This window comes from Giraffa tippelskirchi, chromosome 4 (genome assembly GCF_054371585.1).
Source record: "Giraffa tippelskirchi isolate mGirTip1 chromosome 4, T2T-mGirTip1v1.2.pri, whole genome shotgun sequence".
Taxonomy (NCBI): domain Eukaryota; kingdom Metazoa; phylum Chordata; class Mammalia; order Artiodactyla; family Giraffidae; genus Giraffa; species Giraffa tippelskirchi.
Genome location: NC_137278.1, coordinates 196,251,576 through 196,265,526, shown reverse-complemented (window position 1 = coordinate 196,265,526; position 13,951 = coordinate 196,251,576). Strand labels below are relative to the sequence as shown.

The window sequence follows — 13,951 nt, the reverse complement described above, 5'->3', positions numbered from 1 at the left end:
ATGGAGGTGGCCGTGGGGGTAGGAGTGGCAGTGGGGGTGCCAGTGGGGGTGGGGGTGGCGGTGGCAGTGGAGATGGAGGTGGCCGTGGGGGTAGGAGTGGCGGTGGGGGTGCCAGTGGGGGTGGGGGTGGCGGTGGCAGTGGAGATGGAGGTGGCCGTGGGGGTAGGAGTGGCGATGGGGGTGCCAGTGGGGGTGGGGTTGGCGGTGGCAGTGGAGATGGAGGTGGCCGTGGGGGTAGGAGTGGCGGTGGGGGTGCCAGTGGGGGTGGGGGTGGCGGTGACAGTGGAGATGGAGGTGGCCATGGGGGTAGGAGTGGCGGTGGGGGTGCCAGTGGGGGTGGGGGTGGCGGTGGCAGTGGAGATGGAGGTGGCCTTGGGGGTGGCCGTAGAGGTGGTGTTGGGGGTGGCGATGGTGGTGGGGGGGGTGGTGGCGGTGGGGGTGCCAGTGGGGGTGGGGGTGGCTGTGGTGGTAGTGGTGGCCATGGAGGTGGCCGTGGGGGTGGCTGTAGGGGTGGCAGTGGCAGTGGGGTTGGCCGTAGGGGTGGACATAGAGGTGGTGGTGGGGGTGGCAGTGGGGGTGGCGGTGGCCGTGGAGGTGGCCGTGGGGGTGGCCGTAGCAGTGGCGGTGGGGGTGGCAGTGGGGGTGGAGATGGAGGTGGCCGTGGGGGTAGGAGTGGCAGTGGGGGTGCCAGTGGGGGTGGGGGTGGCGGTGGCAGTGGAGATGGAGGTGGCCGTGGGGGTAGGAGTGGCGATGGGGGTGCCAGTGGGGGTGGGGTTGGCGGTGGCAGTGGAGATGGAGGTGGCCGTGGGGGTAGGAGTGGCGGTGGGGGTGCCAGTGGAGGTGGGGTTGGCGGTGGCAGTGGAGATGGAGGTGGCCGTGGGGGTAGGAGTGGCGGTGGGGGTGCCAGTGGGGGTGGGGGTGGCGGTGGCAGTGGAGATGGAGGTGGCCGTGGGGGTAGGAGTGGCGGTGGGGGTGCCAGTGGGGGTGGGGGTGGCGGTGGCAGTGGAGATGGAGGTGGCCGTGGGGGTAGGAGTGGCGGTGGGGGTGCCAGTGGGGGTGGGGGTGGCGGTGGCAGTGGAGATGGAGGTGGCCGTGGGGATAGGAGTGGCGGTGGGGGTGCCAGTGGGCGTGGTGGTCACGGTGGCAGTGGAGATGGAGGTGGCCGTGGGGGTAGGAGTGGCGGTGGGGGTGCCAGTGGGCGTGGCGGTCGCGGTGGCAGTGGAGATGGAGGTGGGCATGGGGGTAGGAGTGTTGGTGGGGGTGCCAGTTGGAGTGGGTGTGGTGGTGGCAGTGGCGGTGGAGATGGAGGTGGCTGTGGGAGTAGGAGTGGCGGTGGGTGTGCCAGTGGAGGTGGGGGTGTGTGTGGCAGTGGTGGTTGAGCTGAGAGTAGGGGTGGATGTGGTGGTAGGTGTGGCAGTGGCGGTGGCCGTGGAGGTGGCTGTAGAGGTGGTGGTGGGGGTGGCAGTGGGGGTGAGGGTGGCTGTGGTGGTGGTGGTGGCCGTGTAGGTGGCGGTGGGGGTGGTCTGGGTCGTGGTGGTGGTGGGGGTGGTGGTCCGGGTCGTGGTGGTGGTGGTGGGGGTGGTGGTCCGGGTCGTGGTGGTGGTGGTGGGGGTGGTGGTCCGGGTCGTGGTGGTGGTGGTGGGGGTGGTGGTCCGGGTCGTGGTGGTGGTGGTGGGGGTGGTGGTCCGGATCGTGGTGGTGGTCCGGATTGTGGTGGTGGTGGTCTTGGTGGTGGTCTTGGTGGTGGTGGTGCTGCGTTTTTGGGATTGGGAGTTACTGGGGGAGTTGTTTGGTATTTTTGGTAGGCCTATTGGTGGTGAAATTGGTATTTTTGGGCCTTTTCCTCCTGATCTGCTGGTATTAGTACTGGAGGTGGTGATGAGAGCGTTTATGAGGTGGGTGGTGTTGGTGGAGGTGGGATCAGAGGTGGCGGTGGTTGTTGTGGCCGCGGTGGGGGTGGGGGTGGGGTTGGAGTTGGAGGTGGGGGTGGGAGTGGCGGTGGGGGTGAGGGTGGGAGTGGAGGTGGCAGTGGGGTTGGGGGTCGCTGTGGGGGTGGCAGTGACCATGGGGGTGGTGAAGGGAGTGGAGGTGGTGGTGTAAGGGGTGGTGGTGGTGGGAGTGGTGGGAGTGGTTTTGGTGGTGGTGGTGGGGGTCATGGTGGTGGTGGTGGAGGTGGTGATGGAGGTGTTCATGGGGGTGGCAGTGGGGGTGGTGTTGGAGGTGGGGGTGGCAGTGGGGGTGGTGTTGGAGGTGGGGGTGGGGGTGGTGGTGGCGTTGGGGGTGGGGGTGGGAGTGTTGGTGGGGGTGGAGGTGGCGTTGGGGGTGGGGGTGGGAGTGGGGGTGGGGGTGGGAGTGGGGGTGGGGGTGGGGGTGGGGGTGGGGGTGGGGGTGGAGGTGGCGTTGGAGGTGGGGGTGGGAGTGGTGGTGGTGGTGGAGGTGGGAGTGGAGGTGGGGGTTGGGGTGGCAATAGCAATGGGAGTGGGGGTAGTGGTGGGGGTGGGGGTGGTGTTTGTTAGGGTGGCGGTGGCGGTTGAGCTGAGGGTAGGGGTGGATGTGGCAGTAGGGGTGGCTGTGGCGGTGGCCGTGGAGGTGGCCGTGGTAGTGGCGGTGGGGGTGGCGGCGAGGGTGGTGGTGGGGGTGGAGATGGAGGTGGCTGTGGAGGAGGCGGTCGGGGTGGCGGTGAGGGTGGGGGTGGGGGTGGAGATGGAGGTGGCCGTGGGGGTGGGGGTGGGGGTGGAGATGGAGGTGGCCGTGGGGGTGGCGGTGGGGGTGGGAGTGGGGGTGGAGATGGAGGTGGCCGTGGGGGTAGGAGTGAGGGTGGGGGTGCCAGTGGGGGTGGGGTTGGGGGTGGTGGTGGAGGAGGTGGTGGTGATGGGAGTGGGGTTTAGGGTGTCAGTGGGTTTGGGGGTAGGGGTGGGATTGGTGCAGGGCTCGCAGGTGAAGTTGCTCAGCTTGGTCTTCTGGCCTCCAATGTTGCCTGGCCCCTGCTCCTCGCTCTGGACTGGCTCTTTGCACTCTGGAGAGGAGAAGATGGGGAGAGGGAAGTCAGTGGGAGGAGTGGGAGCCCACAGAACACGCTGTGAGTCTTCAGGAAATATGGCCAGTGGGGGCTCTCGAGATGCACCAGAGTTGGGTGGGATGAAACTCAGTTCTGGGCAGAGCCCCTCATCTGCAGAGATGAGGGCCGACTGGTTCCCAGAGGGCTGGAATGGCTTTTGGGGGCGATGCTTAGGCCTGACCCTCTTCTCTTCTCCTGGGGGGAGACACATGCTTGAGTTGCAACTTACTCCTGCACCTGGGCATGGCGCGATGCCATGTGCCGTCATCCTGGCAGACAGCTGTGAAGGACAGGAGCATCTGGTTCCCCTGTTGGAGCAGAGGTGGAGCAGCCATTATTACAAGGAGGCCCTGAGGCTCCCTCCTGTCCTTGTCCACAGCGGAGCAGTAAGGATGCAAAGTCAGCTTTCAGTCCTCGAGCCTCAACACCTGTGGACGTGTCTCCTGGGCCCTTCTTCCTAGCCGGTCCTCTCAGACCAGACTGACAGATGGGTGCACTGAGCCACACAGCAGGAAGTCAGAGCTGGGGACTTGCCTGGTGCTGCAGTGGTTAAGAATCCACCCTCCAGTGTGGGGGACTCTGGTTGGAGCCCTGGTTGGGGAACTAAGATCCCACATGCTGGGGACCAGCTAAGCTCAAATGCTGCAACTACTGAGCCCGCATGCTGACACAGCCAAATAAGTAAATGAATAAAAAGTTTTTTACAAAAGCCAGAGCTTGGGCTAGTTGTTAGATCCAATAATCCCCTCTGTAGACTCTTGAGGGGATTTCAGGAGTTTCCACTGAGGTTCAGTTGAACCCCATAAGTTTATTTTTTAAGATATTTATTTATTTTGGCTGCATCAGATCTTAGCCACTGCACTCAGAATCTTTGATCTTTGTTGTAGGATCTTTAGTTGAGTTATGTGGGATCAGGTTTCCTGACCAGGGATCGAACCCAGGCCCCTGCACTGGGAGTGCAGAATCTCAGACACTGGAACACCAGGGAAGTCCCTGAACTTCATAATTTTAAATTAAAAAACTAACAAGTCACAAGCCCAGTTGTATGTTCTCTGCATTGAAACAAAAGTCTCTGCCCTGAAGTAGGGCTATGTTTCTTCCCTCTGGGGCGCCCTGTCAGGTAAGCCCCGTATCACCCCATTGCCCCCAGACTGCAGTCTTCTCAAGGCTAAGGACCTTTCCTAAAATGCTAGCGCAGCCCAGCCACTTTCAAGGGAGCTCAAGATGCTGACATGCTAAGTGCTGTCCTAGGCCAGCAGATGTCAGGGACAGGCCAGGAGACAGCACCCTCTGAAATGAAAAGTAATTGGGCAACATGAATGAATTTTATTAACACCAACAATCATCTCAGATTGTTAGCCCTGGATCAGACTGCAAGAGAATGTGTATAAGATATAACTAGGATATCTGAGCAAAATGTAAATAGTCGTATCGTTACACAGTCGTATCCGACTCTTTGTGACCCCATGGACTGTAGCCCACCAGGCTCCTCTGTCTATGGGATTTCCCAGGCAAGAATACTGGAGTGGGTTGCCATTTCCTTCTCCAGGGGATCTTCCACACCCAGGGATTGAACCCATGTCTCCTGCATTGCTGGCAGAGTCTTTACTGCTGAGTCACTGGGGAAGCCCACGTAAAAAGTAATGTGAGATAAACTGTGTGACTAGGTTTAAATTTGATGGTGTGAATGATAAATGACAAGGTAAGAGTGCTGATGGCATAAGAAGGGGTGGGTTGTAACCTGAACGGTGGAGGGAGGGGGTTGCCCAGGACACCCAGTTCTTCATGGACTAACGAGCAGTGGTCTCTTCTCTGATTCAGGGTGGGTCTTCCAAGGGGACCTACTGGACAAGGATGAGACGTCCAGTCCCAGGTCTCTGGTCAGGGCTAACTCCAACTGTATTTTTTTAAAAACAGCATTTTATCTATTTATCTTTAATTATTGTTATTATTAATTGCCTTCACTGGTTCCTCACTGCTTTCTCTAGTTGTGGCGCATGGGCTTAGTTGCCCTGAGACATGTGGGATCTCAGTTCCCCTACCAGGGATCAAACCCATGCCCCCTGCACTGGAAGGTGGATTCTTAACCACTGGAGCACCAGGCAGTCCCAAGAGTAGAATTTTAGTTTCCCAGCTTTTGTGAGATTGACCAATGAAGCAAACCACATTCTTTCCTGGGTCTGCAAAGCTCCAGACAGGGTGGTGGGCCTGGGGTAAGACCACTGGTGGACATAAACGGAGCCCCTTCTGGTTGTTCGATCGGGAATGCTGCCTGATTCATGAATCATCGAGTAAAGCCTGGTAGGTCTTAAAAACTGAGAGCCCTGGAGCAAGAGGCAGGGGATTTGTTGCCGGTCTCTGCTGTACACAATCCCAGTGATGTTGAGTGAGTGAAGCCTTGCACTTCAACTCTACCCCCGCCTGTTTGGTTCCTCACTCCACAGTGAGTTATTGGGCGAGGTCTGTAGTTCTTAGACTTGGCTGGGCATTAGAATCACTGAGTAACTATAGGTAGTCCTGATACCCATGCTCCCCTCCAGATCCATGAACTAGTCTCTAGCAGAGGACATCCGTATTTAAAATCCTTAGTGTTTCCAGTATGCAGTCAAGTTGGAGCAGGCCAGGTAACCCTTCCAGCTCAAACATGTATGATTCCACATGGGGCTGAGCCTCCATCTGCCGTGGGCCTGAGCATGTGATTTACTCTGGAAACCAGGCCAGCTCCCTCCCCTCGGCCCTGGCTCTTACCTCCATTAGCTGGTAGCCTTCTTTGCAGGTGGCGGTGAAATGGTTCCCGTACTGGTATTGAGTCTTCAGGTCCTGAATGATGGTGCATGAGTCCAGGGTCTTGGGCTGGGGGCACGTGATGACTGTTGAGGAGACCAAAGGGCATGTTTGTTTCTGAGCCACTGGCCTCCTTTCTACTTGCCTCATCCTTCCCCCTTTCTGGCCCATGAGGGGCCCCGGGCAGCCTTACCTTTACTGGTGTAGTACAGCTTCCAGCCCCGGCTGTCCCCTGACTCGTCCGTGAAGAAGAACAGGTCCACCGAGTTGCTTTGGACATCAATGTTCTCGGGCCTTTGCTTTCCACAGAACTTACCAATGTTCCTCCCGCTGACATAGATCTGCAGTGGTGGTGGGGGTGGACGGAGGGAGGGTCATGTCTCCAATTCAGACACAGGGCTAAGGCAATGGTGCCAGTGGTGTGGATCCTGCTTGGTGTATGTTTTCAGCTGGAGGGGAGAAAGCCTCCCCAGGACCCACCTGCCTGGTGTGTAGGACAACTCATGTGTGATGTTGGCTGTTTCTGTACCTGTTGGCCAGACGGTCCAGCAGGGATGGGGGATGGGAGGAGCCGTGTGGGGATGAGGATGAGAGGATTTCTCTATGGGGTGGGTTGGCTGTACCTGCAGATGGTCGTAGGGACAGTGTATTTCCTGGTGGTCATCGATTTCAAAAGGCTCCAGGAATTGGAGGTGGAGGCTGCGGCCCCGCTCCACTTGGATACTGTAGTTGCAGCGCAGGTTGTGGGGGTAGGGCCGGGGGTACTCCAAGCTGGTGATGCATCCTGAAGGCTCCGTGAACAGCTCCCTGCTGCAGTTGGCTGGGAGAGCAGAGTGGGAGCGGGTCACCCAGCGAGCCCCACCTTGCTCGGTCCCTGCCTCCTCTGGGATCACCCAGGCAGGACCTCACCCTGGCAGGAACGCCCATCCTGCTGGAGTTCATAGCCTGGACGGCAGGAGCAGAAATAGCCACCGACGTAGTTGTGGCACAGGTGCTGGCACCGGGGTGGGGGGTCCTCCTCGTCTGAGTTGAGCTGCAAGGCACATTCGTCCAGGTCTGGAAGAGATTCCAGAAGGAGGGATTCAATTCCACAGAAGCCAGGATGGGGGTCCGGGGAGGGACCTGTGGAGGCGCTGGTCTCAGCAAGGTCACTCATCAGAGGCCTAAGGACAAGGTTATCTCAGGCCACCTGGGACTCTGGACCCCTCTGACCCTTAATGGGACCTGCCCAGTGGGGACAGGACCCCAGGGGTTAACCCTCTCCTAGAAAAAGCTCTCTTGGGAAAAAACAAGAAGGCCTGGCTTCCCAGTTCTTTGGATTCAAGAACCCCCTTTTCCGGCCCCCATTCAGTATGAGCCCAGGAGCCCAGCACAGGCACCACTCACCCACGGCTTGGTAGTATGCCAGGAAGCCCTTGTAGAACATGACAGTGCCATTCTCCTCATTGGAGAAGTCGGAGTGGAAGGTCAGCAGCATCTTGTTCCCTTGGGACATGAATTCCTTCCTTCCCGGGGGGTTGCCCAGGGGAGAACCCAGCTGCCCACAGAACCTCCCCATGGTCTTCTCTTCAGCAGAAATCTGTGGAGGAGGGACAGGCGGACAAGCTGTTGAGGGGACACATCCCACGTAGAAGGTCAGTGAAAGTCATTCTTCTCTTGTCCCAGAGAAGCGATTTCGCCCTCCTCCTGGATGGCCTCCAGCTGCTCTCTACCTGCTGGTCTCTGGTTCTTCCAACTTTCCTAGGGGACTTTCCTCTGTCCTACATCTCCATCGACTGACCTTGCACATTATCCTGTGCCTGGTCCATTGATCCTCCCTTTTTATGACCCCCAGCTATGACAAAACTAGACAGTGTATTAAAAAGCAGAGACATCACTCTGCCGACAGAGGTCCATATAGTCAGAGGTATGGTTTTTCTAGTAGTCATGTATGGATGTGAGAGTTGGGCCCTAAAGAGCACTGAAGAATTGATGCTTTTGAACTGTGGTGCTGGAGAAGACTCTTGAGAGTCCCTTGGACTGCAGGGAGGTCAAACTAGTCAATCCTAAAGGAAATCAACCCTGAATATTCATTGGAAGGACAGATATTGAAGCTTAGACTCCAGTATTTTGGCCACCTGATGCAAAGAGCCAACTCATTGGAAAATGCCTTGATGATGGGAAAGATTGAAGACAGGAGGAGAAGGGAATGATAAAGGATGAGATGACTGGATGACATCACTGACTCAATGGACATGAGATTGAACAAACTCTGGGAGATGGTGGAAGACAGGGAAGCCTGTGAGCTGCAGTCCACATGGTCTCAAGGAGTCAGACACAACTTAGTGACTGAAAAAAAACAGAGTGTGTCAGACTTTTCTTTACCCCCGTCCCCATCTCCTCCCATGTCTGCCTCCCACTGGAGTCCTGGTTGCCTCTACCTGGTTTCTATCATTCCTTCATCCCTAGAGCCCCGATGGTCAGCTTTACCCTCTGCCCTGTCCTTCCACCTTGTCATAGTCAAACCATTCCTATCCAGCCATGACTCCCAAAACTCAGCTGAACGTAAGCCACGGGGACCTGCCAGAGTAGCAAGCACCACTGAGCTCCCCTTAGGTTTTCCTTCACAGGTTCCTTAACTCCTGCAAGCAGAAGACATCCCTCCTCCCACCTCATTCCCCACTATCCCTGCCACCAGGACCCTCCCCACCAGCACTGCTGACATCTCAACTCCTCTGGGCTAGGAAGATGTGTCATTTTTATATTATTCTCTTATAACCTCCAGGGTGTCTCCTGGAAATATTAACAGTATTTATTTCACCCAAGATGGACTGGTTATGGTGGAGAGTTCTGACCAAAGGTGGTCCACTGGAGAAGGGAATGGCAAACCACTTCAGTATTCTTGCCCTGAGAACCCCACGAACAGTATGAAAAGGCATAAAGATATGACATTGAAAGATGAACACCCAGGTCAGTAGGTGCCCAATATGCTGCTGGAGAAGAATGGAGAAATAGCTCTAGAAAGAGTGAAGAGATGGAGTCAAAGTGAAAATGACACCCGGTTATGGATGTGACTGGTGATGAAAATAATGTCTGATGCTGTAAAGAATAATATTGCATAGGAACCTGGAATGTTAGGTTCATGAATTAAGGTAAATTGGAAATGGTCAAATAGGAGATGGCAAGAGTGAAGATCGATATTTTATGTGTCAGTGAACTAAAATGGACTGGAATGGGTGAATTTAATTCAGACAACCATCATATGTACTGCTGTGGGCAAGAATCCCTTAGAAGAAATGGAGTAGCCTTCATAGTCAACAAGAGTCCAAAATGCAGTCCTTGCGTGCAATTTCAAAAGTGACAGAATGATATCTGTTTGTTTCCAAGGCAAACCATTTAATGTCACAGTAATCCAAGTCTATGTCCCAACCACTGATGCCAAGGAAGCTGAAGTTGAATGGTTCTATGATGATCTACTCCAGTACTCTTGCCTGGAAAATCCCATGGACAGAGGAGCCTGGTAGGCTGCAGTCCATGGGGTAGCTAAGAGTTGGACATGACTGAGTGACTTCACTTTCACTTTTCACTTTCCTGCATTGGAGAAGGAAATGGCAACCCACTCCAGTGTTCTCACCTGGAGAATCCCAGGGACGGGGGAGGCTGGTGAGCTGCCATCTATGGGGTCGCACAGAGTCGGACACGACTGAAGCGACTTAGCAGCAGCAGCCGCAGCAGCAGCATGATGATCTACAAGGCCTTCTAGAACTAACATGAAAAAAAGATGTCCTTTTCATCATAGAGTACTGGAATGCAAAAGTAGGAAGTCAAGAGATACCTGGAGTAAGATGCAAGTTTGGCTCTGGAGTACAAAATGAAGCAGGGCAAAGGTTAACAGAGTTTTGCCAAGAGAATGCACTGGTCATAGTAAACACCCTCTTCCAACAGCACAACAGATGACTCTTGGACATCACCAGATGGTCAATAGGGAAATCAGATTGACTATATTCTTTGCAGCTGAAGATGGAGAAGCTCTATACAGTAAGCAAACTAAGACCGGGAGCTGAGTGTGGCTAAGATCATGAATGCTTTATTGCAAAATTCAGACTTAAATTGAAGAAAGTAGGGAAAACCACTAGGCCTTTCAGGTATAACCAAAATCAAATCTCTTATGATTGATTATACAGTGGAAATGACAAATAGATTCAAGGGATGAGACCTGATAGAGTGCCTGAAGAACTATGGATGGAGGTTTTTGACATTGTACCGGAGGTGGTGAGCAAACCCATCCCCAAGAAAAAGAAATGTAAAAAGGCAAAATGGTTGTCTGAGGAGGCCTTACAAATAACCGAGAAGAGAAGTGAAAGGCAAAGAAGAAAAGGAAAGATATATCTATCTGAATTCAGAGTTCCAAAGAATAACAAGGAGAGATAAGAAAGCCTTCCTAAGTGATCAATGCAAAAAAATAGAGGAAAACAATAGAATAGGAAAGACTAGAGCTCTCGTCAAGAAAATTAGAGATACCAAGGGAATATTTCATTCAAAGATGGACACAATCAAGGACAGAAACAGTATGGACCTAACAGAAGTAGAAGATATTAAGAAGAGATGGCTAGAATATACAGAAGAACTATAAAAAAAAAAAAGATCTTAATGACCCAGACAACCACGATGCTGTGATCACTCACCTAGAGCCAGACATCCTGGTATGCAAAGTCAAGTGGGCCTTCGGAAGCATCACTACAAACAAAGCTAGTGGAGGCGATGGAATTCCAGCTGAGCTTTTTCAAGTCCTAAAAGATGATGCTGTAAAAGTACTGCACTCAATATGCCAGCAAATTTGGAAAATTCAGCAGTGGCCACAGGGTTGGAAAAGGTCAGTTTTCAAAGAAAGGCAATTCCAAAGAATGTTCAAACTACTGCACACTTGCACTCATTTCACACACTAGCAAAGTAATGCTCAAACTTCTCCAAGGAAGGCTTCAACAGTACATGAACCAAGAATTTCCAGATGTCCAAGATGGATTTAGAAAAGGCAGAGGAACCAGAGATCAAATTGCCAACATCCATTGGATCATAGAAAAAGCAAGAAAATTCCAGGAAAATATCTTCTTCTGCTTTATTGACCACACCAAAGCCTTTTACTATGTGGATCACTACAAACTGTGGAAAATTCTTAAGGAGATGGGCATACCAGACCACCTTATCTCCCTTCTGAGAAACCTGTATGCAGGTCAAGAAGCAACAGTTCAAACCGGACTCGAAACAATGGACTGGTTCCAAACTGGGAAAGGAGTATGTCAAGGCTGTATATTGTCACCCTGCTTATTTAACTTATATGGAGAGTACATTATGTGAAATGCCAGGCTGGATGAAGCACAAGCTGGGAATCAAGATTTCTGGGAGAAATATCAATAACCTCAGATATGCAGATGACATCACCCTTATGGCAGAAAGCGATGAGGAACTAAACAGCCTCTTGATGAAAGTGAAAGAGGACAGTGAAAAAGCTGGAAAACTAAAATACAGAAATCCAGAAAACTAAAATCATGGCATCTGGTCCCACCAGTTCATGGCAAATAGATGGAAAACAATGGAAACAGTGAGAGACTTTATTTTCTTGGGCTGCTAAATAACTGCATATGGTGAATGCAGCCATGAAATTAAAAGAAAAGAGTCGTCAGCTCCGAGTTACTTTGCCAGTGAAAATATTCTTCAAGATTGAAGGTGAAATGAAAGAATGTTCATAAAAGAAAACTTCAAGACTTTGTCATGAGCAGAGCTGCTGTAGGAGAGATGCTCCAGTTTGTAGGGTTATGGGCAGGAATCCAGGTGAATGAGCAGAGGTGGAGGATGAATCACGGGAGACTGTATATTTGTAGGTGAATGATCATGGCATCTGGTCCCATCACTTCATGGCAAATAGATGGGGAAATAATGGAAACAGTGTCAGACTTTATTTTCTTGGGCTAAAATAATCACTGCAGATGGTGACTGAAGCCATGAAAGACGCTTGCTCCTTGGAAGAAAAGCTATGACAAACCTAGACAGCATATTAAAAAGCAGAGACATTACTTTGCCAACAAAGGTCCATCTAGTCAAGGCTATGGTTTTTCCAGTAGTCATGCATGGATGTGAGAGTTGGACCATAAAGGAGGCTGAGTGCCAAATGATTAATGCCTTCAAACTGTGGTGCTGGGGAAGGCTCTTGAGAGTCCCTTGGACAACAAGGAGATCAAGCCAGTCAATCCTAAAGGAAATTAGTCTTGAATATTCATTGGAAGGACTGATGCTGAAGCTGAAGCTCCAATACTTTGGCCACCTGATGTGAAAAACTGACTCATTGGAAAAGACCCTGATGCTGGGAAAGACTGAAGGCAGGAGGAGAAGGGGACAACAGAGAATGAGATGGTTTGATGACATCGCTAACTTGATGGACATGAGCAAGCTCCGGGAGTTGGTGATGGACCTGGAATCCTGGCATGCTGCAGTTCATGGGGTTGCGAAGAGTCAAGTTGCAAAGAGTTGGACACGACTGAGCGACTGAACTGAACTGAACAGATGGGTTGTGTTCAGGCTCTACCTGAATCCTGAATAAAAAATCTGATCTTTTTTAGCTGTACTATATGGCATGCAGGATCTTAATTCATCAACGAGGGATCAAACCTGGGCCCCCTGCAATGGGAGCACAATATCTTAACCACTGGACCAGCAGGGAAGTCCTCCGGAAACTCACTGTTAATGGATGTAGAAAGAGGGACTGGAACTGTGCCCTTGGTCATGACAGAGGATAGGGGACTGAGCCCACTGTTCTAGTTGGAGACTATCCTTGAGCCACCTCCGCACACATGTCACTTTCCCACAACCATGTGTTGCTGTTGAGGAGGCAGCCATGGTGACATTCTCTTTGGAAACAGGGAAACTGAGGCACAGCAATTTCCCAAAGCTTCCCAGCAAGAAAGCAGATGGGGAAGGCTTTTCTGACTCCTGTGGACAGTGCATTTCCCGAGAGTGGAGTCAGAAACCTCTCTCTGTGATTCTCCACTCGGTGCTCCCCAAGGGTCTCTCAGACCAGTGGCGACCCATCCTCGGCACCCCTGGACTTCCAGAACCCCATCTGACCATCAGCTTTCACCGGCTTGCGGCTGTGTCCCCAGGGGGGGTGTCCTATCCAGGCTGGTCAGAACATGGGTCTCCAGGTTCCAGAGGCACTCAGCTCTCCTTCTGCCTACCAGCCCCCACCCCCCCAACTTGCCCCCCTACCTTGACATAGTCATAGAAACAGCCTTCTGAAGGCTCCAGGTCAAACTGCCGGAAGATGAGCTTCACCCTGTACCCTGTGGGTACTGTGATAACAGTGGTCCTCTCAAAGTCGTTGGGGTAAGGCTTGGGGAACAGAGGGGACGTCACCTCCCCGTAGAGCCTCTGAGGGGTGGGGATGGCACCTCCCACCCTGTAGAACAGGACTGGCAGCAGGAGGTATAAGAGCCACCTGCCAAAAGAAAAAAGGTGTTTGTAGGGCTGAATGGCTGCAGACCCTGGCTGTTTGCTTGGGGATGGGATTACCATACAGCTGGGCATTTTCATCTCGATCCATTCTAGACCTCAGGGAGATGTTCTAGGGTGGGTGGGGAGGGTGCAGGGGGGAGGCTGGTCTCTGCAGCTGCTGTATGAGTGCGCCTCTCCGGGGCAGTGTCCAGTCCAGAGGTCATCACACTCCCTCCACCTCTCTCCCCAGCTTCCTCCCTGCCCTGTCCATCACTCCTCTTCCCTTACAGGAATCGGGCTGGCTTGGATCAGTTAACTGAGGGTGAGAGTTTCCAGTCATGGTCTCTGAAAGGGCTCCCACACACTCAGCAAGGCCTCTGGGAGAGAGCACCTATGGAAGAAGGTCTCAGGCACAGAGGCTGACCCTCCAGGCCGAGGGACCCCCCACCCCCATCTCGCTTCTCCCTATGAGCTGGAGGAGGAAGGCAGTGTGGCCTCACCTCCTGGGTCTGAGTCTCCTTTCTCCCTGGGAGGAGGGATGGGGCATGTGTTTGCGAGTGTGCATGCGTGTGCACACTGGAGGGATCAGGTGTATGGGGAAGGGCAGGTGCTCCCACCTCCCTAAGTCTGGGCACAGGGGTCCTC

The 13,951-nt window shown here is 53.4% G+C and overlaps 1 protein-coding gene across 1 annotated transcript; it reads right to left on the bottom strand.

The window, feature by feature from the left end:
• Positions 1-2,512: 2,512 nt before the first annotated feature.
• LOC145545729 (complement C1r subcomponent-like) lies at positions 2,513-13,427 on the bottom strand. The gene is made up of 10 exons (XM_081590526.1): positions 13,390-13,427; positions 13,082-13,310; positions 7,229-7,421; positions 6,752-6,898; positions 6,466-6,662; positions 6,036-6,183; positions 5,807-5,928; positions 3,288-3,366; positions 2,936-3,016; positions 2,513-2,535 (listed from the first exon to the last, which is right to left on the bottom strand). The coding sequence occupies exons 1-10, from the start codon at positions 13,413-13,415 to the stop codon at positions 2,513-2,515; spliced, it is 1,245 nt and encodes a 414-aa protein (XP_081446652.1). The 5' UTR covers positions 13,416-13,427.
• Positions 13,428-13,951: the final 524 nt, after the last annotated feature.